The sequence below is a fragment of the Rhincodon typus genome, chromosome 33 (assembly GCF_021869965.1).
Source record: "Rhincodon typus isolate 14 chromosome 33, sRhiTyp1.1, whole genome shotgun sequence".
NCBI classification, from domain to species: domain Eukaryota; kingdom Metazoa; phylum Chordata; class Chondrichthyes; order Orectolobiformes; family Rhincodontidae; genus Rhincodon; species Rhincodon typus.
In genome coordinates, this window is record NC_063364.1 from 9,217,061 (window position 1) to 9,243,291 (window position 26,231).

The window sequence follows — 26,231 nt, forward strand, 5'->3', positions numbered from 1 at the left end:
GCTGTGTTCCTCCAGCTCTACACCTTGTTATCTAAAAAAAATTCTTAGCTCTGTTTTAAATGGGTGACTCTTTATTTTTAGGCAGTGACCTTAGTTCTTAATTCTCTTGAATGAGAATGCAATTTCTCCACCTCTACTCTTTCGAATCTCCTCAGGATCTAATAAGTGACAGTGAAGTTGCCTCTTACTCTTCTGAATGTGAGTTCTATTTGGTAACTCTCAGCCCGGGCTTTTCTCAATGATGTTGACTCCATTGATCTCATTCAGCCACATTGTGTAAACTGTAGAAACAGCACCACCTGTGGGATAAACTGAGGATTGCCACGGGATTTGTAAAATAAACGCGGTCAGAATGATAGCAGCAATCAGACAGATGAGGGATATTACCATGTACTCCAGCTCATGATATAACGTTGCAGGTAATTATATTGAAATTGTAATCTTCTCATTGTCAGCTCTGTCTACACTGCCATTCTACACGATTGAAATGTTTATTACAGTTTTAATCGCATTTGGTAAGGTGACTGAACAACGTGCCTCGAGGTTTCCAGGATGAAGTGACACTGTTTATTGTCAGCATTATTAAAAACTGTGGCTCTGCTTGTTAAGGAGCTCACTTTTTCCTGACTGCCTGCAGGCTGAGCTCCCCCACCAATGAGGTGATAATTGTTGAACTTGGAGGCTGCTTCAAGAGAAATGTATATAGGATCATAGAATCCCTACAGTGTGGAAGGAGGCCATTCAGCCCATCAAGACATCCCACTCAGATCCACCCTCCCCCCCCACTCTATCCCTGTAACCGTGCATTTCCCATGGCTAATCCATCGAGTGTGCAAACTCCACACAGACAGTCGCCTGAGGAAGCCATGGAAGGTGAAAACCAGGATGAGAATTTTTAAAGCCAGTACCCGAGTACAGTTATTCCTTGTTCCTTAATACAACACCACACAAACATTGAGCTAGATCTGGTGTACCAAGGTCTGCTAATGATGGATCAAACATCAAAGAATTGCTTTATTACAGGACACAATATAAAGGTTCTGATGTCAGGACTGTATTATCCCTGATTGTTCTTGACCACTTATCCCAGCTCTCAATCCTGCTCCTCAAGCTTGAGTCCTCTGTGTTTTGCTAGTAGTGTGTGTGGCAGTCATTTTTTTTTAATTTCCTTTACAGTAAAGAGAAATTTACAGTCACTCATTATCTCATAACTCTTGTCTTATTAGTACAGAGCATGTACATTTCTATCAATGGAATTGGTGACTTAGCAGCAATTAAAAAACTGAATTAAACTAACGAACCCTCCCGTCCTCTCCAAGACATAGAAATTCTGTTATGTTTAAGTGGGATGCTGCCTGCTCTTGTGCAGGATGTCTAATTTATAAATATCACGTTAGTGTAAGGATTTTATTTTTAGTTTATAAAGTCTGAAGATTAGATTGCTTGGAACCTGTCTTAAGGTAGCTAGATTTTAGTTGGGACAGGACAAAGGATTACGTCTGATCTGCGTATCTCTGAGATTGGGTGGTGAAAATAAAATAAACTGAAGTCTGATTTCTCTTGTATTGAACACTTTAGGAATGGATATGTGGGGACAGGCACAGGCTATGTTTCCCTCTGCGGGGTTACTCGTCTGTCAACACTGAAAAATGACAACAGAACTGTCCCTTGTTGGGAGCTTTAGCTGGGAAGAGGCTCCTCCTTATTGAGTCCACGAGAAAAAGAATCGAGGAACTTTCCAAAAGTTTTCCATTTTTTTTGTTGTGGTGGTACGTTTTTCGGATTGCGTGGAAAAGAAAGACGTGCATTTTTATTGCGCCTTTCGTGACCTCAAGCTGTCCAACTGCAATTAAGGGAAAGGTAAAGTTGCCACAGACCACAGGACAGTTCTCTCATTTGATAAAGATAACTGGCTGGTGGTTTCACCTCAGGGTCACCGTGCCTCAGGCAAGGGGAGAGGTTGAGGAGGAGAGTTCTTCATGGTCACCTCAGCCAGTGCAGGAATAGAATATACACCGTTAGCATTACTCTGCATCACAAACCTCACCCATCCAGCCAACTGAGCGAACCGACCTGCCACTGTAACTAAGGTACTAACCAAATATTATTAAAGGACAATGACTGCACAGTGTTGGAAACATGAAAACCAATTTGTGCACAGCAAGGTCCTACAAAACAGCACTGGTAATGGTCAGGTTATCAGTTTTCGGTGACTTTGGTTAAAGGGTAACTATTGACCAGGTTTACCCCCTCCCCTAAAAATCAGTCTATTGGCCAGCTTTTCAGTGGACAGCTCTGATTGGTTTGTAAGGCAGTGCCCTGATTGGCTGTACTTTCAAGTGTTCTTGTTGGCCAATGGGGCGTTTGCATCGGTGTCGTTGTATGAAGGCAGTTTGAACATGTTATTGTGCGTGTAACGGAGGCGGTGTTTGTATGAGAGATTATTGCTGTGTAGGAATCTTGACCAGATGGCAATCTGAGGTTCATGCTTCGGTGTCCCATTGGGTAACCGTTTGAGGGACAGGAATAATCAGTGGACACAACTGGAGTATCCTCCCTGAAGCTCTTTGAGGGAGGCCAAGGGATCTTCCCATTCACCTGGGAAGGCAGACAAAACTTGGTTCGATACCTTGTCCGAAAATCAGAAAGATTACAGCTGGCAGTGCCCTGGCGGTCAATCCTGAGACTGGAAACATGGACACTCCTGGGTTGTTGCATCAGTTACTCTCGGAGTATCATTAAACCATGGCAGAAAAAAATTATCAGGTTGTTGCTGGGTTTGGAGGGTTTGATCTCTTGGGAAAAGGCTGAATAGGCTTGCGGCTGTTTTCCCTGGAGCATCGGAGGCTGAGGGGTGACCTTACAGAAGTCTATAAAATCATGAGGAGCACGGATAGGGTGAATAGACAAGGTCTTTTCCCCAGGGTAGGGGAGTCTAAAACTAGAGGGGCATAGGTTAAAGGTGAGAGGGGAAAGATTTAAAAGTGACCTAAGGGACAGCTTTTTCACACAGACGATGGTGCGTGTATGGAATGAGCTGCCAGAGGAAGTGGTGGAGGTTAGTATAAATACAACATTTAAAGGCATTTGGATGGGTATATGAATAGGAAGGGTTTAGAGTGATATGGGCCAAATGCTAGCAAATGGGACTAGATTAATTTAGGATATGGGGTTGGCATAGACAAGTTGAACCGAAGGTGCTGTACAGCTCTATGACTGTATGAGATGGTTTGCAATTAGTCAGAACTGACAGCTGCATCTTAGCTATCAGGTTACCTGCCCTCATTAAGCAGTTTAATATTATTACCAGTGATGGTTTCTAACACAGAAACCATGCTTGTTTTCAATGTGGAAACACATTTAAATCTTTGGATTCTTAAAGGGAGAGGCAGTGCCAGTGCAGAAAGTGCAGATCTCTTGGCTTTGAGGCCCAGAGTCTGGGAACACAGTCTCAGAATAGGAGAGAGGCCAGTGAAGACTGGGATGACCAGGAACTTCTTCACTCAGAGGATGGTGAATCTTTGTAATTATGTACTCCATTGGAAGCTCAGCCATTGAAGTACGTTCAAGACAGAGATGGGCAGATTTTTAGTTAGTAATGACATTAAGGGTATGGAGATAGGGGAATATGGCATTGAGACAGACTATCAGTTACGATCTAGAATAGCAGAGCAGACTCGAGAGGGTGAGTGGTCTACTCCTGCCCTGAAGTTCCAGAAGAGAAATGGACCATTTCCTCAGAATCTACATCCAATGTTTATCCACGTTAACCTCATTCTGCTGTTTGGTTGTTTATGGTGTGTGCGTGCTGTACCTTATTATTGTGCCTGTTTCCTGAGTACGTCTCATGTAAGAGCGTCGAGGGCTGATACTTGCACTTGGACCAGTTCCAGATATTTTCTGATTAACCTGTTCAGAGATGGTATTGCTACCTCTGGAGCAGGTGGGAGGTGGACCCGGATCTCCTGGCTAACCTTGGCATATGAGGCACCTTGTCCATTCCTTTTGAGGTGACTCACTTGGATGGAGGTAAAGGTTTCAGCTTTTCTGACAGTGTCCGTACGGTATGTCTGTTTGATCACATATACAGTCTGTGACTTCATGCACGTGATGATGTGCCATATGTGGAGCTTTAGAAACATTGTTCCTTGATTAACCCTTCCTCATGTGATGCTGTGGAGCTTTGTTGACACTTTGGGTTTCTCTGAGCACTTGGATTTCTTGTAAATGTTATCCTTTTGTAGAACCTGGCTTGCGTATGCTGCATTTTTAAAAATCCATTCACAAAATATGGGCATTGCTGGCTAGGTTATTGCCCATCCGTAACTGAGAGTCAACCACATTGCTGTGGGTCTGGAGTCGCGTGCGAAATGGTAAACTCATCATAGTCTCATGAGATGATAGGACCGCTCTCTCATTAGGTGGTGATTTAACCTGAGGGTCGCCATGCCTCAGGGGAGGGGAGAGGTTGAGAAAGAGAGTCCTCCATGGTCACCTCAGCCAAAGCAGGAATTGAACCCAAACTGTTGGTGTCTCTCTGCATTGCAAACCAACCTCCCAGTCAACTGAGCTGACCAACCCTCTCTTCAATCACACCAATGTGGTTGACTCATAACTGCCCTCTGGGTAACTAGGGATGGGCAATAAATGCTGGCCTAGTCAGCGATGCCCTCATCCTGTGAATGAATAAAGAAAAAAAGATAAGCCGGACCAGATATGAATGACATTTTCCTTCCCTAAAGAGCATTAGTGAACCAGGTGGGTTTTTCCAACAATCAGTAACAGTTTCATGAGCTTCATTAGATTCTTACTTCCACATTTTTAATTGAATTCAAATTCCACCACCTGTCTTGGTGGAATTTGAACCCTGATCCCCAGAACGTTACATAGGACTCTGGATTAACAGTACCACTAGGCCGTCGCCCTCCCTGAACATTGGCCTAGTGTGTGAGGCAAGCCACATTTTAAGGAAGATTCTGATGTTTTACTCAATGTGTTGATGGGTGCAACAGTGGTTTCAGAGTAAGGGATCGTGAGATGTTGCTGACCAGATATAATTGCTTTGAACTTGTGTCCGTCTCTTAGAAGAACATAAATTATGTGGTTCATTGAGAAGTGCTTTTCTGAACAAATTGATGGGTATAGAGGCAAGTTCCATCAGTCTTTCAGCTGAGTTCACTTTACTGAGTAACTTTACTTTACGTTGATACCTGTCTTGTTATTGATCGATGGTTTCACCTAGCTGTTGTCGGTATGATGTAAACCCCAGTCTGTATGTCCTGAAGTTGACTTTCTAAAATCCAGAAATCATCATTGGGATCTTTGCAGTCATCATTAGAAATGCTGGAGGATTGTTATTGTTCTTGATCCTTTCATCCCCCAAGAGATAAGAAGTCTGACTGCCTGTCTTTCTTTAATCAATAGGACAAATATGGGATATTTATAGAGACAGGGCTGGGAGAAATAGGCATTTAGGTCAAAGCTAGTTGACTGCCCCTTTGGCAATGAAGGAGCATCTGAGTCCAGGATTTCAGCCTAGACATGATCATAGAATCCCTACAGTGTGGTAGCAGGCCATTCAGCCCATTGAGTCCACACTGACCCTCTGAAGAGCATCCCACCTGATCCCTGTATTTCCCATAGCTAACCCACACATCCCTGGGGCAATTTAGCATGGCCAATCCACATAACCTGCACATCTTTGGACTGTGGGAGGAAACCCACACAGACACAGGGAGAATGTGCAAACTCTGCGCAGACAGTTGCCTGAGGGTGGAACTGAACCCAGGTCCCTGGTGCTGTGAGGCTGCAGTGCTAACCACTGAGCCACTGTGCTGCCCCTACCCCATGTCCCTGTTTGTAACGCTTCACCTTATTTACTTGTTCTTCCAAGGAATGCTGACATCATTTGCTGCCATCCCTAATTACCCTTTGGCTTACAAGACTGTTTCAGAGGGCAGTTAAGTGTCAACCTCAATTGGTTGGGCCTACAGTCACATGGCAGCCGGACCAGATAATGGTGGCAGATTCCTTACCTTACAGGACATGAGTGAACCGTATAGTTCCTCTTGAAGATCGCCATTACTGAGGCTAACTTTCAGTTTTGGGTTTTATTAATTGAATGTAAATTCCTTGCGTTGCCATGGTGGGATTGGAACCCATGGCCCCTGAGCATTAGCCTGGCTATCTGAATGGCTAACCCAGTGACATGACCACCAGGCCACTGCCACCTCCTAAACAATCAAGCTGCTTCAGAGTGAAGATAAACCAATCTCCACTCAGATTCTGAATGATCTGTGACCTAACCTGAACTTTGGAGACCAGGATTTTCCTCACAGAAAACTGGAACAAACACACGTCTTTTTCCATTTAATTAAAAAAAGGCGTTAATGAATCTTTAGTGTCATGCAAGTCATGAGTGACCATGATTTTAATGGCAGCCTATTACAATGAGGAAAACTGAGGCCCCTCTATATAGCGTTAAAAGGAGTATTTAATCTTTGTGAGAAATACTTTATTGAGTTGCCAGTATTTCACAAATAATTGCTATAAGCTGCAGAAATCATGTTGTAGTGTAAGATTCAGTGAAGCCAGTGTTATCCTTTATTGTAATGTGTGTCTATGTGAGGTTTGTCAACAGGACATTGCTACACATTGTTTAAATGGTGGTGCCCTCTGGTGGATTGCTTCTGAAGTACATGATTGACATTGTTTTACTTTTATTTGTAAATTTGCAGTGAACCATCTTTACAGTTTTTAGGAGTGAATAAGCTGCCTTTTCTGGGCTCATGTTCTATAAATAATAGAAGTGATTCAGTTTGAGTTTGCAGGTTTGTAATGTGCTATATTTAGGGCACTTTCTCTTGTGCAGTACAGGGGGCACAGGAGAATCATGGTTAAAGTCTGAGCTGGTCAATACTGTGTTATAAACTGAATGTCCCCTGACTAACCTTGACCAGTTTGCAATAACTCTTTTTAACTCAGGGCTTTATGCGGTGAAATAGACAAAGGGGACAAGAGTCAGGAGAAGGTCCAACTCAACTTTATTGAACACTTTATCAAGGAAAAACGTTATTTATCAAACTCCACTATTGTACTTGAATTAAGCTATCAATTTCGTCACGGGACTGTTCAGTAAACAGTCTTAAATCTCCAAGTAAATGGGCTCAAATCTTCTGACACATGTTTCTGAGGAGTCACTGCACCCTATACACAGGTCCCTGTATTTGAACTACTTGAGGTTGTTGACTTGCTCACCGAGCTGGCTTGTATTTGTTTGGAGTTTTTCATCACCATGCTAGGTAACATCATCAGTGTGGCCTCCAATAACGTTATCTAGCATGGTGATGAAACATCTGAAAAAAACAAGCCAGCTCGGTGAGCAAGTCAGCAACCTCACCCACAACCCGAGCTACAATCTTTGCCAAAACTTTAAATTTGAACTGTTTGTCTGAAAGGGCTGATAATGCCTGTTCAATAAGTATAGGACAGACTGTTCCTGAGTCTTTGAGGGCTGGCTGATGTTTCGGAATCTGCAGTCATCGATTTGGGCTTCCTCTCTCGTCTAGGGCTGGTTCTGGTCCTCGGGTCATCTCACCAAGGTGGTCTTCAGGGTCTGGTCAGTCTGATGGTGCTGGCCATGGGGTACAAGGTGCTGCAGATGCTGTGCACCTTGGCTGCCAGGCAAAGGGACTGTCTGGAGACACTGTTGAAGAAGGTGCAAAAGCAAAGGGAGCTGGGGCTCCAGGTTTCCCCTTTTATCCCTCTCTTCATGAAGATTCTGTGGCCCGTGTCTAATACAAGCATTGGGCAAGGATCCTGGAAGATCCAGTGAGGGGCTTGTTCCATGTTTGGAGGTCGCAGAACATGGTTTTGAACCTTCGCCTGTTGAGTCCTGTCCTTGTCATGCTGTGCCTCTGGTCTCCTGTAGAGCTGGGTACCAGCAAGTCTGTGTAACATTCTTCTCACAAAACAGCTACACTGGAGTACAAACACCGATCATTCTGAGACAATGAGGCTGTTAGTACTTGGCCAAGCAGCTCCAGGCCTGAACAGAATCCCTCCTGAATGGAAACAGGCTACTCAGCCCAACAAATCCACACTCACCTCCCAGAGAGCATCCCATTCAGACTCACCCCCTACCCTGCATTGCCCATGGCTAATCCACTTAACCTGCACATCTTTGGACTGTGGGAAGAAATCAGAGGAAGCCCACACAGACACAGGGAGAAAATGCAAACTCCACACAGATAGTCACCCGAGGCTGGGATTGAACCTGGGTCCCTGGTGCTGTGAGGTAGCAGTGCTAACCACTGAGCCACCATGGCTGTCTGGTTTCAATGGGCAGTTGATTGTCCAAGGTCTGGTTGTGTCAGTACTGTCTGTTCCAGCTCTACAGTTTGCAAATTGCAGAGTCTGGCTGTGTTAAACTTGGCTTCCACATTTAAAATTTAATTCAGGCTCATGACAAATTGTCAATATTTCTGTAAGAATTCTGGAGGTCATGGGTCACCTGACCACAACAAGTCTTTCGCAGTTGTTGGAAAACTGGACGTTTTTAGACTGTTCCGCTCGGTGCTGGAAGGTACTTGTCTGTTTGGCCGCTTACACGTCAGTCTGTTTTTAAAAATTCACTTGCAGTATGTGGCCAACACTGACCAGGCCAGCATTTATTGCCCATCCCTAATCAGTTAAGGGACAATCACATTGCTGTGGGTCTGGAGTCACTTGTAGGCCCGACCAGGTGACAGTTTCCTTCCATAAAGGGGATTAGTGAACCTGATGGGCTTTTACAGCAGTCGACAGTTATATGGTTCCTATTGGAACAGCTTTTTATTCCAGATTTTTTACTGAATTGAAATTCATCCACCATGGTGACTATGCTTCAACAATGCTTTATGGGTTGTGGAACACTTTCAAATATGCAGTGACCTATAAAAAGCGCTATATAAATGCGCATCTTTCTTTTTATTGCCACATTGCAGTTGTGGGGCCTTGCTGTGTTCAAATTGGCTGCTCCATTGGCTAGGCTTATAGTAGGGACTGTATTTGAGCAAGTGTCTAAGAGGTTGTGATGTATTTCGGTTGGTCCTGGGACGTCACAGACGCTGTATAATTGTGCGTTCTTTTTACCCTGACTGTCTCTCTCTGCTCTCCTTGTATGTGGATCCAGAGGCTAATGACAGGCAAAGTTTCCAATGAGGGACACAGCACCTCTTCCCTCTGCAGTCTGAAGCCTGAAGTGTGTTGGATCTTCCCTCAGAAAGGCCTGGCCTGCTTCAGAACTTCATCACCTTGTATAAAGGCTGCCTACATGCATAAACCATGAAGAAATTTGAACCTGTGTATTTGTAACTTATGCAGTGTGCTGAGATTTGCCCACAAATCCTATTTTCTTCTATGACTATTATTGCATTTACTGAATCAATAATTTCTATTCAATTTGCTTGAATCACTGTTGACACTGTGTAATTGCAGGGTTTTTTGGCTCCATGGATAGTGTGTTGGAAGCCCACGGGCAACACCATAAACCATTTGTTGGTGTCTTTTATAAATTTACTAATCTGACTGTGTGACCTTCTTGTCATTGTTTTTCCATTTGTAAATCCCTAAACTGGAACCACCTATGTAAACATGTCACACAGACTGCAGCTTCTTCTCCCATAGCGGGGCACTGCAGCGCCACTCCTGGCAATGGATGTGATTACAGTGTGACATGTTCTGGGGAGGAATGTCTGAACTGAAAAAGAGCTCTTGTATCTGTGTATCCTAATGCAACAACCTCCTACCCTTTAACCCATGAAGAACGCAATGGGAAATAGATGCAGTTTGTCTAGCAGCCTCTTCTACTCACTGTCTGATTTTGTCCTTCATTAACTTAACAACATGTGGCTTAACTTAACTGCTGTTTTGGTGATGGCTATGTGAAACTTGGGTTCCATTTCACAGTGTACTTTGTACTTGTGGTTTCATTCTGCACTGTAGACTTAATTCAGATCCTGTAAGACACGAGAGTAGATCATTAATCTGTGCTTGTGTGAAGTGGATTGCTTTTCTAACGCTAATTCTTTTTCACAAACACAAATATTTTCTGTTCTGGTTGGTAATTAATTGTGATTCAGTATTTCTGTCTGAGTAAACGATTATGCCAATCTGCAGCTCAACAATCTTAATTCCCAGTTACAGGCTCAGAATCAGGGAATGTTTACAGCACAGAAAGGGGCCACTTGTCTTGTAGTGTCTGGGCTTTCAGAAATAGTTATGGAATTTGGATTGACATATGAGTGTCAGTCACGGTACCTGGGAAACTCCCGGATTACTGTAAAATCCCATCTGATTCACTCATGCCTTTTAGAGAAGGGAATGTGCCATTCTTACCCCATGTAGCCTTTATTTTCCTTTATTCATTCACGGGATGAGGGTGTCGCTGGCCAGGCAGCATTTATTACCATCCCTAATTGTCCAGAGGGCAGTTAAGAGTCAACCACATTGCTGTGGGTCTGGAGTCACATGTAGGCCAGACCAGGTAAGGATGGTAGTTTCCTTCCCTAAAGGACATCAGTGAACCAGATGGGCTTTTCTGACAATCAGCAATGAATTCATGGTCATCATTAGACTCTTAATTCCTGATTTTCTTATTTTTATTGAATTCAAATGCCATCATCTGCCGTGGTGGATTCGAACCTGGGTCGCCAGAACATTATCTGGGTCTCTGTATGGACAGTCGAGTGGTAATACTACGAGGCCATTGCCTCCCCTAAGCTGTTTGGTTGTATGGGCGCAGACAGTAAATGCTGGTGACAGTTGCACCTTGTGAATAGAAGAAGCACCTTTGAACATTTTGCTATATCAAAGGTGCTGTAGAGATGCAAGGTGTTGTTGTGAAGTGTGCCAGTTTTGTTTTGAAGAACAATGATCCAGCTGTGTGGCTTAATTTGGAACAATCCTGAGGCCCTTTGAATTTGGACGGTGCAGGTTTGAGAGAGGTGACCAACAGCCCTCGTTCAAATTGGTCAGCTCCCAAAACACACATGTGCCTGGCCTAGGGATGCTCTGTTTGATGTGCACACCTCCCTCTTGAGGAAGGGCCAGGGCAGAGGGCCGTGGCACGTGCGCAGTATTCCGCAGCCTTTCAGATGTCTGTGAAATTCTCCCTCCTCTTACAAGGATAGTTTTCTGGTCACCACGATAAATCAAGCTGCCAGTTTGAACATGTGCCCCTTGCCCTGCAGTCTGGGGCCAGAAGTAAGAATTTCACAGCGTTGATGCTGTGATGAGGTTTACTTGAGGAGAAGCGAGAAAGTTTAGCAGAGGTGGGTCCCAACGATGTGCAGTAATTGAATTTCAACTGTAAACCAGGGCAGATATTGATACAGTTTGGCTCTGACAATCACAGAAATCCTTGTATGAATTGAAATCCTCCAATACAAGCTCCGACAGCTCTGATTTGATGAGGAATCTTTTTCACGAATGTCTGTAGGCAAGCTCCTGAGATCCAAGTGAGAACTCTCGTTGGGAGAGAGTTGTATTGTTAGGAGCGGTGGCCAATGATGTTTTACCTCCAGTATTTGTGTTGTGTTTGTACATTGGCTCCTTGTGACCTCATGTGGCTCCTGGCCAGGTGACACCTTAAGAATTAAAATTCTCATCTATGTGTCCAGAACCTTGCGCTGTCTCACCCTCCCTACCTTTGTGACCCTCTCCAACTCTGTAAGACACCCAACCCCTCCAAAGACTCTTGTTTTAGCAGGAAATGGCTCCTTGTAGAGTGAGCTTCCTTTCCTTCAAACTGAAGCAGAAGTTGCTGAGAAACTCAGCAGCTCTGACAGCATCTGTGCAGAGAAAACAAAGTTAACATTTCAAGTCCAGTGACCCTTCTTCAGAACTGTCCTTTCCCTCCTTGAGTTTCTCTTCTTCATAGAATTATAGAATCCATACATTGCGGAAGCAGGCCATTCATCCCATCAAGTCTACACTGCCCTTCTGAAGAGCATCTCACCCAGCCCTTACCCTATCCCTGTAATGCTGTATTTCCCATGGCTAACCCACCTAACCTGCACATCCTAGCTCACAATGGGCAATTTAGCACGACCAATCCACCTCACCTTTTTAACACAGATTAAGGAAAGAATATTTCTGTTATTTGCTGACATTGGCCACAATGGAGGTGGAGGGGGACTATCTGAATCCACTTTCTGTGCTGCCATTGCTAAGTGGCTCTCAATTCGGTGTTATTGCATACTCTGTGCTTGAGGTAAGAAACCAAACAAACACTTGTTTCATTTTTAGGGAAGTACAATCGAAAAGACGGGGCAGTTACGCCAAGGATGTATAGAACCTTGGTCAGAGAGTGTTTGTGTTCTGTGAACAGTTCGGGTCTCCGTACACCGTTCACCTCCTCCAGCATTGGCACACTGTGTGGTTGCTATGGGTACCACCTACAAGAGGCACTGCAGTAGTGTGCCAAGGCTCCCTCACCACCAACCTCCAAACCCATGAGCTGAATCAAATGGAAGAACAAAATACATATGGGAGCACTACCCCCTACAAATTTCTCCCCAATTCATACATCATCCTGACTCTATCAATGTTCAGTCACTATTGCTGCATCCAAATCCTTAAACTGTGGGTCTTCATACACCAGAAGGACTGCAGTGGTTCAAGAACTATCTTCTCACTGCCTTCTCGAGGACAGGTATGGATGGGCAATGGATATTGGTCTTGCTCTCATCCCATGAACATATCTAAAAAAAACCCCAGTGATGTTCTTGCCACTGACTGTTAAGTAGGGTGCTTTAGATTCTTTCTTGTTGGAGATGGTCATTGCCTGGCATTTGTGGGGCATGGATTCTTCCAGGTGAGTAGAGAATACGCTGACTCCTCGCTGCCCGCGGATTTGCTCTCTGTGGATTGCGTTCTTGGGAATTCAACCCCAGGTCTCATCCTATTTTTTCTCTATTGACTTGTTGGGTCTGATTGGGTGGCCCTTTGTGGTAGATGGAGATTTCCATTGTACTGGAGCCCACCATATCTATTATACGTAGCAGGGCCATGCAGTCTACCCCTAATGAGGATTCTGTGTACTCCCGTCACACTTCTGACTTGTGCCATGCAGAGGGTTTAGGGAATTAGCAGGTGCATTATTAGGATCCACGGTGAGCCACTGGATAATGTGGATCAATTTCCATATCTTGGGAGACTCCATTCAAAGAAACATAAGACCATAGGAACCAGAGCAGGCCATGCAGCCCCTTGAGACTGCTCTGCCATTCTAGATTATGGCTGATCACGTACCTCAACACCATATTCTGGTGTTCTTTTCGATATCCATTGATATCATTAGTAACTAGATATCTATCAATCTCTGTCTCAATCTTACTTTAGTAACTTAGCTTCCACAGCCTTCTGGAGAACAGAATTGCAAAGATTCACCGCTCTCTGAGCGAAGAAATTCCTCCTCATCTCAGCCCTATCTAGCCTATTTCTTATTCTGAGACTATATCACAGCCAGGAAAAACATCTATCCTTTAAGAATTGTGTAAGTTTCAATGCGATTGCCTATCTTTTTTCTAAACTCTACAGAAAATAGGCGCAACCTCTTCAAACATGTTCACAGGACTTCACAGCCAGGCGCTGACTCTTGACTGCCCTCTGGGCATTAGGAATGGGCAATAAATGCTGGCCTAGCCTATAATGTCCTCATACTGTGAATGAATTAACAAAAAAGAGCCCTGTGGGCCAAGAATGGCTTGTTTTCTTAAATGTGGACCCACCTCGAGCGTTAGCAGCCTTCATTTTCCAGCAGCAGAGAGAGAGGCGGCAGCAAGGACCAGGGGGCTGCTGGGAATATATTTGGGCAGCGGCTGAACCCGAGACTCTAGACGTGTAGTGTCTCCCACCCGCCCTCCTCCTCTAACCAAAAAAAAAGGACTCTGTGGTGTGTTGGTAAAGTAAAGCTTTTTATACTTTTTCTATTTCTTCTGTATTGTGTAATTGGTTAAAAATTTACTTTCTTTGTTGTTATTTATATATTAATTGGTTATTTGAAAGGACCATAGCAGAGAAGTATTAGAAAGTATTTAACTCATAAATTGAGATAAAGTAATAAAGTAATTAACTAAGTAGAGATGGCTGGGCAGGTGATGTGCTGTAGCTGTATGATGTGGGAGCTGGCTGATCCCATTGTGAACGGCAGTGACCACATCTGCAGCAAGTGTTGGTTGCTGGAAGAACTCCGGCTCAGAGTTGAAGATCTGGAATCTGAGCTTCAAACACTGCGGCACATCTGGGAGGGGGAAGAGTTACCTGGATGCTTTGTTTCAGGAGGCAGTCGCAACTGGTAGATTAAGTAATTCAAATTCAGTTAGTGATCAGGGACAACAGGGTGTGACTGCAAGTGAGGCAGGTAGGGGGATCCTGAGTTCAGGAATGGAGGAGCCTCAGCTTTTGACCTTATCCAACAGATACGAGATACTTGCTCCCTGTGTGGATGAGGAAAAGGGCTGCGGGGAGGATGAGCCAGCTCACCGCGGCACCATGGTGCAGAAGGCCATTCAAGAGGGGGGAGCAAATAGACAAGTGGTAGTTATAGGGGATTCTATCGTTAGGGGGATAGATAGTATCCTTTGCAAGCCGGATCGGGAGTCCCGCATGGTGTGTTACCTGCCCGGTGCCAGGGTGCAGGACATCTCTGACCGGTTTGAAAGGATATTGGAGCGGGAGGGGGAGGATCCAGTTGTTGTGGTCCACGTTGGGACTAACAACATAGGCAAGGCTAGGATGGAGGAGCTGTTTGGGGATTATCAAGCACTAGGAACGAAATTAAGGAACAGGTCCTCGAGGGTCATAATCTCCGCATTACTGCCCGAGCCACGTGCAAATTGGCTTAGGGATAAGAAAATTAGGGAAGTAAACACGTGGCTAAGGGAGTGGTGTGGGAAAGAGGGGTTCCATTTCATGGGGCAATGGCATCAGTTTTGGAACCGGAGGGATCTGTACCGATGGGACGGTCTCCACCTGAACCGATCTGGAACCAGTGTTCTTGCAAAAAGGATAAATAGGGTGGTCACTAGGACTTTAAACTAGTGAGTTGGGGGGAAGGGAAAGGGAAAACGACAGGGAATATGATGGTAAATAAAATGGTAAGCAGCAGGTTAGCATGTGTGCAAGAGGGTTTAAGTTCAAGGCAGACTATGAAAGAAGCAAAAAGGAAGGATAACTCGGGAGATATTATTAGAGATGTTGGAAATCATGAGGGTAAGAAAGGTAGCATAAAGGCATTTTACCTGAATGCTCGCAGCATTCGTAACAAGGTTGATGAGTTAACGGCACAAATCATCGCGAATGAATATGATTTGGTAGCCATTACGGAGATATGGTTACAGGATGGTCACGACTGGGAGTTAAATATCCAAGGGTACCAGACTATTCGGAAGGACAGACAGGAAGGTAAGGGAGGTGGTGTAGCCCTGATATTCAAGGACGCCATCAGGACGGTGCTGAGAGATGATATAGGTTCTATGGAGAATGAGGTTGAATCCATTTGGGTGGAAATTAGAAATTCTAAGAGGAAAAAGTCACTGATAGGCGTAGTCTATAGGCCACCAAATAATAACATCACATTGGGGCGGGCAATAAACAAAGAAATAACTAATGCCTGTAAAAATGGTACGGCAATTATCATGGGGGATTTTAACCTACATGTAGATTGGTCGAACCAGCTCGGACAGGGTAGCCTTGAGGAGGAGTTCGTCGAGTGTATCCGTGATAGTTTTCTTGAACAGTATGTAATGGAACCGACGCGGGAGCAAGCTATCCTAGATCTGGTCCTGTGTAATGAGACAGGAATAATTAATGACCTCATAGTTAGGGATCTTCTTGGAAAGAGTGATCACAGTATGGTTGAATTTAGAACACAGATGGAGAGTGTGAAGATAAAATCCAATACAAGGGTCCTGTGCTTGAACAAGGGGAACTACAATAGAATGAGGGAGGACTTGGCTAAAGTAAACTGGAAACAAAGATTTTATGGTGGGACAGTTGACGAGCAGTGGAGGACTTTCAAAGCAATCTTTCAAAGTGCTCAGCAAAAGTATATGCCAATGAAAAGGAAGGACTGTAAGAAAAGGGGTAATCTGCCATGGGTGTGTAAAGAAATAAGGGAGGCTATCAAATTGAAAGAGAAGGCATACAAAGTGGCCAAAAACAGCATGAAACTGAAGATTGGGAAAACTTTAAAGGTCAACAGAAAGCCACAAAAAGAGCTATAAGGAAAAGTAAGATAGAACATGAGAAAAAACTAGCACAGAATATAAAGACAGATAGGAAAAGTTTCTATAAATATATAAAACGAAAAAGAGTGGCTAAAGTAAACGTTGGCCCTTTAGAACATGAGAAGGGGAATTTAGGTATGGGATATGATGAAATGGCCAAGGCATTGAACAGGTATTTTGTATCGGTCTTCACAGTGGAGGACACTAATAACATGCCAGTAATTGACAAAGAGACGAAGGTAGGTGAGGACCTGGAAACAATCATAATTACGGAAGAGGTAGTGTTGGGCAAGCTAATGGAGCTAAGGATTGATAAGTCTCCTGGCCCTGATGGAATGCATCCCAGGGTACTAAAAGAGATGGCGGGAGAAATAGCAGGTGCACTGGCGGTAATTTTCCAAAATACGCTGGACTCTGGGGCAGTCCCAGCAGATTGGAAAACAGCAAATGTGACGCCACTGTTTAAAAAGGGAAGTCGACAAAAGATGGGGAATTATAGAGCAGTTAGCTTAACCTCTGTAGTGGGGAAGATGCTTGAGTCTATTATCAAGGAAGAAATAGTAAGGCATCTTGATAGAAATTGTCCCGTTGGGCAGACGCAGCATGGGTTCATGAAGGGTAGGTCATGCTTGACAAATCTTTTGGAATTCTATGAAGACATTACGAGCGAGGTGGACAATGGGGACCCAGTGGATGTGGTGTACCTAGACTTCCAAAAGGCCTTTGACAAGGTGCCGCACAAGAGGCTACTGCATAAGATAAGGATGCATGGCATTAAGGGTATGGTATTAGCATGGATAGCGGATTGGTTGACTAACAGGAAGCAAAGAGTGGGGATAAATGAGTGCTATTCTAGCTGGCAGTCAGTGACTAGTGGTGTGCCTCAGGGATCGGTGTTGGGACCACAATTATTTACAATTTATATAGATGATTTGGAGCTGGGGACCACGTGTAGGGTGTCAAAGTTTGCAGATGACACTAAGATGAGTGGCAAAGCAAAGTGTGCAGAGGACTGTGAAACTTTGCAGAGGAACATAGATACATTGAGTGAGTGGGCAAAGGTCTGGCAGATGGAATACAATGTAAATAAATGTGAAGTAATACATTTTGGTAGGAGTAATAGTAAAAAGGATTATTACTTGAATGGTAAAAAGTTGCAGCATGCTGCTATGCAGAGGGACCTGGGTGTCCTTGTGCATGAATCACAGAAGGTAGGTCTGCAGGTACAACAAGTAATTAGGAAGGCAAATGGAATTTTGTCCTTCATTGCTAAAGGGATTGAAATAAAAAGCAGAGAGGTTATGTTGCAGCTGTACAAGGTGCTGGTGAGGCCACACCTGGAGTACTGTGTGCAGTTTTAGTCTCCTTACTTGAGAAAGGATGTACTGGCACTGGAGGGGGTGCAAAGGAGGTTCACTAGGTTGATTCCGGAGTTGAGGGGGTTGGCTTATGAGGAGAGACTGAGTAGATTGGGATTATATTCATTGGAATTCAGAAGATTGAGGGGGGATCTTATAGAAACATATAAAATTATGAAGGGAATAGATAAGATAGAAGTAGAGAGGATGTTTCCACTGGCAGGTGAAGCTAGGACAAGAGGGCATAGCCTCAAGATTAGAGGGAGCAGATTTAGGACTGAACTGAGAAGGAAATTCTTCACCCAGAGGGTTGTTAATCTATGGAATTCCTTGCCCAGTGGAGTAGTTGACACTACTTCAGTAAACGCTTTTAGAAAAAAGGTAGATTTTTTTTGAACAATAAAGGAATTAAGGGATACGGTGAGAACGCGGGTAAGTGGATCTGAGTCCACGAAAGGATCAGCCATGATCTTATTGAATGGCGGGGCAGGCTCGAAGGGCCAGACGGCCTACTCCTGCTTCTAGTTCTTATATTCTTATGTTCTTATGATGGGAACTCATGCCCTTGAGTTGACTTCATCCTGGAATCGAGTGACAGCCTATGACAGTGACTAGAGTATTTCCACAAAACCAAAGGAGTGAACCTTAAAAGGGGTAATGATAAGTTTATTCATGGCGTTAGTTCTGAAGGAGAGTCTATTTCTAAGATGAATAAGTAGAAAGTTTATGGATGGAATTCCAGAGTTTAGGAGCTCAATGGCTGAAAGCATGGCCACTGTTGAAGGCTGCCTAAGAGGTCACAGTTGAAAGTTCTCAAAGGCTTTGTGGTGCTTTCGGAGGCTACAGAGCAAGGAAGCAATGGGACCATGGAGATATTTGAACTTGAAGATTTCATATTTGAGATATGAATAGACCAGGAACCGATGAGGGTTGGTGAGCAAGGCTAATGAGTGAGTGGGCCTTGTTGTGGGGTAAGAGGTGAGCAGCAGAGTTTTGCATGAGTTCGACTTTGGGAAGATTGGCTAGAAGATACTTAAGTAGTTGATTCTTGAGTTACCGAAAGCCTCAGTGCACGCTTGGGTTGCAGCAAGGGACAGAGGTAGTTGATATTTGAGAACTGGACACGGGCATATCCATTCCATTCACTTTAATGGAAATGTGGTTAGAAACTGCGTAAATGGAGCTTCTTGGTCTATGTCCATGGTTTCAGCTTAATCACAATCTCAATTTGCTGATGAAACAAAAATAGGAGATTCAATTGGCAAAGAATGAAGAAGGGCCTCAAAGACATCAGGAGAACGTTAGTGGAATGGAAAGACAGCTGGTTGCTGCAATTTAATGTTAATAATTCTGAGGGTAATAGATAGATAAAGGTTGGGATGGGGGGTGGAGAAAACACTTTTTGGAGCTGGAGGGATAAACACCAGGCCCCTGTCAACTCCTGGAAATGAGGGCAGATAGATGAAATACATCTTATAAATTGGGATATCGAGTATAAGATTAAAGAACGGTATGTTTATATAAAACAACAGGCCACGGTTTTGACAATATTATGTTTAAGCTCAGGCTTTCCGCTATACACAGGAGTTTGAAGCCATATTGTGCCTTCACCATGTCGCTGGCAGGGATAGGGATCCAAGGTTAAGTTGAGAGATTGGAGGCACTCCTGGAGCAGAGAAAAGCTCAGAGGTGAATAAGCAGAGGTTGTTTAAAAAAAAAAATCAAGAAGAGTTTTGAAAGATTGAACAGAGAAAATTGCTTTCCTGTTGATGGCAATTGAGAGAGCGGGCTCGTCAAAATGGTCGCTTATTGACTGAGAAGGGATGTTATTGGAAATTCCCTGAAGCTTGCTGGGATGCTTTGGCTAAGGTAGAGGCCATTTTTTTCATATGGGAAATGTGTGTAAGTACTTGAATTAGAGAAGGATGCCTGACTGTGGGGAGATATTGAGTCAGTGAGATCTGTTGCAGATTCCGCAGGAGAAAATTGATGCAAAGGCAGTGGGCCCTTTCTATGCTGTACATGTTGTCATTTTATCGTTCTGACCTCTGCAGGAAAATGTAAATTTTCCTTTTTAAAACTTAAACAAGCTCAGGAGGATGTTTAGCTCAGCTGGCTTGGTGGCTAACGTGTGTTTCAGAATAATGCTAATAGCATAGGGTTCAGTTGCCATGCCAACTGAGGCTTGGGGCCTACCCCCTTGCCCTGCCCTGTAATACAATCACGTCATGAGCTGTGGATGAGTGACCCTCAAACAATGGACGAAGCTAGCTGGAGAGGAAGGAAAATATGCTTTAAAGGAAAGTCTCAAGTTTGTGACTTTGGGTGTATAGATTCCTTGGCATTTTGTGCAAGGTATTTGCTCAGAACTTGAATCAGTGGAGCAAACGTGCATTCTACTCTCGATGGAATAGTTCCACACACAGACACCTTGCTGTTCTCCCCCCATGCTTGCCTCCAGTCATATTTACGATGACCTGGAGATTAGCTACCTGATAACGTTATTTTACTTACCCTGTTAATTATTAGCAAAGTTAAAAGGTGACAACCAGAATGTTGGTCAGATCAAGAGCAATTAATTTTCTTTCATTCGTGGGATGTGAGCATCATTGGCTAGGGACCCATCCCTAATTGCCCAGAGGGCACTTAAGAGTCAATCACATTGCTGTGGGTCTGGAGTCACATGTAATCCAGACCAAGTAAGGATGACAGTTTTCTTCCCTAAAGAGCATTGGTTAATTATGGGAACCAGCCCCAGTGAAAGGTAATATTTAGCTGGCTACGGGCGCCACTGCACCATGGCCAAAGTGGATTTGTACCCTGCAAACTCACAGTGCCAGGGACCCAGGTTCGATTCCACCCTCAGGTGACTGTCTGTGCGGAGTTTGCACAGTCTCCCTGTGTCTGGATGCACTGTTTTCCTCCCACAGTCCAAAGATGTGCAGCTTAAGTGGATTGGCCATGATAAATTGCTCATAGAGTCCAGAGGTATGCAGGCTAGTTGGATTAGCCATGGGAAATGCAGGGTTACAGGTATAGGGTAAGGGCTGGGTGGATCTGGGTGGAATGCTCTTTGGAGGGTCATTGTGGACTCGATGGGCCGAATGGCCTGCTTCCATGCTGTAGGGATTCTATGATTATAAGACTTGCTGGATCTGCAATGTCATTTTACCTATTTACAGGAAGAGCACTCTGCCCTCCCTCCTGAGTAATTTGTTTCCCTGTAAAATATTATAATGATGAGCTGAGCAAATGCCAAAATACCTTTTTATTGCTGAAATATTAATATCTAGCTTTGAGCCTCATCTACGAGATTAATGCGTGAGGAGTTTCATTGTGATTTGTTTTCATAAACTCTTCACCGTGCCAAATTTTAAAATCTCTGGAAACTAATAGACAGATATGTTTTTGTAACCAAGGACCTTGAAAAGCTAATGTCACTGTGTTTGACAAGATTGCTTTGGAGTTGTAAAGATTATGTGCATGATATCTAAGAAAGATATAACTTCTTTTTTTGTAGATTTTTAACACATGCTGAGTGGACCTCTGGGGTCAACTTTCTTCATTGTTTTTCTCTATCTTAATGTCTTAAAATTGTTCGACTTCCTTGACATCTGCTTTCAGTAAACTTCAAACAATCTCTGTTCAGAAACTCAACACTTTTGATTTTCTAATTTGTTATAAGAAGTGATATAGGGGCACAAATCCTGGAAACAATGTCCAGAGATCTGAGACTGTCTTAATTGCTGTTGTATCAACGCCAATGCACTCATTCAAGTGAAGCACAGGGGAAAGAAAGGAACGGAGCTGTTCATTGTTAGTAGGTCTCAGAAATTTGACTGGAAATACTTAGTAGGATGCTCACAACACTTTTTGCATTCAAATCATTTACGGGCAGTGGCTTTGAGGTGATATCACTGAGGCAATTCCTGCCAATCCAATTTTTCTTCAACTCTCCTTACAGAGCCTCAGATTTCCTTGAAGGACTTGTGAATATAAATCCATTTATCTGGCACTCACCCCCCTCAAGCCCCACCCCCGAGCATCTGTGAGTTACCTGACACTGAAAACGTTGTAATGTCGAGGAACAGTGGAACTGCGCAAGATGTTTATTAAACCTGAGAATTGCTGAAAAGAGAGACTTATTGCAAAAGCTTTTTGTCCTGTGCCCATCAGGACAAATGCAAGAATACTACATTTCAAACGTTTACAACAATTCATGTGATAATGGGTCTGCAAGTTGACTCTGTTGGTTGCGACACTGACACAGAGAGAGCAGCGGGGAGCTGCAGGTCCTCCAATTCTCTGAGTAATTCAGAAAGAGTACAAGCTTGAATGAAGGACCTTGAGAAGTTAAATGTCACTGTGTGGTTCTGACGAAGAGTCACCCAGACTTATTCTCTCTCCCCGTGGATGTTGTTTGACTCAGTGTGATCTCCTGCACTTTTTTTTGTTTTCAGTAAAGCTCGAACATGTTCCTGTTGCTTGTGGAGAATGGAGCCTTGAGAATGATTGTATTTCACCTCCCAGGAAGTGTCAATGAGCCGTGTTACAGCCTTGAGTAAATAGTGTAGCTTTTAGCACACATTACAATACCAGTAGCATAAGGTAAAATGCTCAGACATTCTCAGCTTAGCAGCCATACATAAAGATATTAGTGACTGGAGTTGACACTTCAATTTAACAACCATAAGTTTGGTCGGGATTTTGGCATGGAATTTGCTGGATCTGCAACTTAAGACTGCTTCTTCTTTTCTCCCCCACCATTGTAGGATTACTCCAACGTTTCCCAAAGTTGAATACATCTCATCTAGATCAGTGGTGAATTAGGCCCCTCTAACGCAAGGCTGCTACACTTGGTCATGGCCATATTCAGAGAGCTCTGAATTTGAAATCCTTTCACCACTCTGAACTTGATCATACGCTGAATTTTTTTTCAGTTCTGAACACGTTCTGCTACATTCAGAAACATCCTATTATATTTGGAGGATAACAGAAAACCAGGGCACAAGAAATATGAGCAGGGGTGGACTCTGATCCATTGAATCTACTCCACCGTTCAGTATGATCCTGGGCTTCAGCTCTGTTTTCCCACCTGCTTCCCGTTTTCCCTGATTCCCTGAGTGTTGAACAAATCTGTCCACCTCAATCTTAAAAAAAAATTAAAAATGGGGTATCCACAGCATGCTGGGATGGACAACTTCATAGATTCACAACCCTTTGCATGAAATAACCTCTCTTCACCTCCGTCCTAAATAATTGAATGAGAATTAGAATTAGATTTTATTGTCGCCTTGGCCGCTTATCCTGAGAACGCTTTAGATTTCTGACTGGTGGAGACAAACTGTGCCTATCCTGTCAAACCCCTTCAGAGTGTTGTATGTTTTAATGAGATCACCTCTCATTCTTCCAAACTCCAGAGAATACAGGCCCCAGTTTGCTCAGGCTGTCATGATAGGACAACACCATCATCTGCCTATGACTGAGCAGCATAAAATGGCCGCCAGGTACCCATGGCAATAGTAGCAGAACATGGCTGACAGCATTATTTCCCCCCCAGTGTTTCTCATCGCAGGGCCCACTTGTGTGAACCTTCACTGTACAGCCTCCAATGCAACTATATCCAGTGCTAAACATAGAGACCACTGTACCCAGTGCTCCAGATGTGATCTCACCACAATTCAGTAAGACCTCTCTATTCTCCTTTCCCTTTGCAAAAAGGCCAACGTGCCATTAGCCTTTCTAATTGTTTGCTTCTGCGTTCCTTGTAAGTGTAAACATCAACACTTAACAAGTGAACATTTAAATACTTGGAAGTATAATGAACTATGAGGAGGATAGTGATACATTACAAAAGGCTGATGGGAGCAGGGCAGGTGCAGAGAAGGATGTGGGATACATCTTGGAAAGATGAGAAGAGGTAATGTAAAGGAAAGGGTGGAATTCTAAATAAAACAGATGCAGGAGGAGAGGTCCATATCACTCTTTGCTTCAATCATCTGAAAATATTAGGGCAAGTTGAGGAAGTGCTAACAGTATGTGGGCTTTATAAATTGATGCGCAGAGTGTAAATGCAGAAGATAAACTTGTACTCTAGTTTGACTGTAATAATGTGTTTGCCAAAGCTTTAATAAGGATAGGAAGGCATTGGAGATGGTGCATGAAAGATTTGCGAACATTGCTTGAGGGATGAACAATGATGTGGATAGAATCATAGGATCTCTACAGGGTGGAAGCAGGCCATTCAGTCCAACAAATCACCACTGACTCTTCAAAGAGCATCCCACCCAGACCCATACCCCTGTAACCCTGCATATCCCATGGCTAACACAGTCTGCACAGCCCTGGTCACTATGGGCAATTTAGCATAGCCAATCCACCTAACCTGCACGTCTTTAGACTGTGGGAGGAAACCAGAGCACCCGAAGGAAACTGAAGCAGACACAGGGAGAATGTGCAAACTTCCCCAGACAATTGCCCGAGGGTGGAATTGAACCGAGGACCCTGGTGCTGTGAAGCAGCAGGGCTAAGCACTGAGCCACTGTGCCAACCTTCAGGGGCAAAAAATTGGAGGAACTGGGACTGATCCTTGGAGGGGAGTGGGTGGAGAGTAGATCTGACTGAGGGAGGGGAGCAAATTCAAGAGGGCTCTGGACAGAGTTAGTTCAGGAGATTGCTCTGCTTGCTGGAAGGATAAAGAACCAGAGTGCACCACTTTAAAATGATTGGCTGAAGAAGTAATGGTGACATTAAGAAAAACCTCTTTACGCAAAGAGTGGTTAGGATCTGAAATGCACGGCCTGAGAGTGCAGTGGAGATGGGTTCGATCATTAGTTTCAAAAGAGAAATGGGTAGAAATCTGAAAAGAACAAAGATTGCAGTGCTACATTGAAAAGGAAGGTGTGTAGGATTATTCAAGTTGTGGAGCACCAACAGGAATATGATCGGCTGAATGGTCTTCTGTGCTGTGTATCCATTCTGAAGTTCTATCATTTATTTACAAGGTGGCATTGATGATTTAAGATGGCTGGAAGGTGGCAGATTAAACAAACTAAGGTTCTCTAATTTGTCGTCAAAACCTACAAACCCTTGTACAGTGTCTATAATATATTAAAATGTCCTAAGGTTTTCCACAGAAGTGTTCTCAAACAAAATCTGATACCTTAGTCTGAAAATGGACCTTCAGGACAAGTGGTCATTGTGGTAACATCATTAAGGACGACAGAGCGGAACCTTATTTCACCCATTTGTCGGGGCCAGAAAGATCCAATTTTATATGGCTCCGACCCACACAAAATTGGCTCCAATGAGAGTTGGGCTTTCCTGGAGACACTTGCTGATGATAGAATAACGCAGAAGGAGGCTATTCAGCTCTTCAAGAGTATGCTCTCGTACGCTGCAAGTTTATTTCCGTCAAGTTGTGCAATTGAGACCCACTTGGCCCTAAATTTAAGTGAGCTGTGGAATTTGGGTAGTGTGTATATTTTGGGCTGAAAACGGACCCCAAACTACTTCCCCTACTCTTTCTTTGATCAGTGGCACCTCGAGCTTGTTTCTGGAGTTGGGTGAAGGAAAGTTTTATTTTTAAAGTGCCATTTAATGATAAACACATACTGAGTGCAAGGATACTGATATTTTAATGCTCTAGGAGCTACAATAGTTTCCTCACTGACTTTTGACAGTTGCTGTTGCTTACTGCACTGAAAACTCCTAGATATGATGTACTGACCTTAAAAGAAATGTAATATCTCTGTCCGCTATTATGTGAATGCCTTGCCTCTGTGACTGTTTTATACGCTTAGTGTTAGTGAGGGAGTAATAAAGGATGTATATTTGCATTCTGGGCTATTGTGGAGATTGTATATAATGCAGAGATTGTCCGTAATTCTTCCATTAGAACTATAATAATTCCACTGCACGTGAAATCTCTAAAGACACAAGACTTATCTGAGAGGGCTTTAATAGAAGGAAAAGACATGCATTGAAAAACTGTCTGCTGCAGTGTATCAATTCCTGGGACGTTCAAAAATGGGACGTTAATTACCATCAATGATTGAGGTAAAACCTCCATCACCTCATGACTGGGAATTAAAACTCAGGCAATGAGATTAGAAAATGCTGAAAATAGAGCACACCAGAATGATAAAGCAGGAAAGGGTTCTGGGAATGCACTCCTTCTGGCTCTGAGGAGCTTTTTTGTGTCTGAAGTAAAAAACTTGCATTTATACAGGACTTTTCGTGACATCAAATTTTCTCTCTAAGTCCCTTAAAACCGATTAAGCACTTTTGAGGTGAAATCCCTGTTGTAAAGCTCAGAAACTGAACTGGACCAGCCAGCGTAGATTCTGTGATGACTAGAGTAGGTCAGAGGCTAGGAATCCCGCAGCAAGTAACTCACCTCCTGATTCCCCAGAGCCTGTCTAGCAGCTACACAGTGCAAAGTAAGGAGTGTGGTGAAATGCACCCTGCTTGTCTGGATGAGTTCAGCTCCAAGAACAACTTGAGAAGCTAGACACAATCCAGAACAAAGCAGCCCAGTACCACACACACCACCTTAAACGTTTCAGAGATAGTAGGAACTGCAGATGCTGGAGAATCTGAG

General features: G+C 43.7%; 1 protein-coding gene across 1 annotated transcript in view; it reads left to right on the forward strand.

Moving 5' to 3' along the window:
• Positions 1–26,231, forward strand: part of LOC109923496 (multiple C2 and transmembrane domain-containing protein 2) — a 432,499-nt gene that overhangs the window by 164,529 nt on the left and 241,739 nt on the right. The window contains 1 exon segment of the mRNA XM_048616107.1: positions 5,086–5,115. Coding sequence (XP_048472064.1) covers positions 5,086–5,115 — 30 coding nt within the window.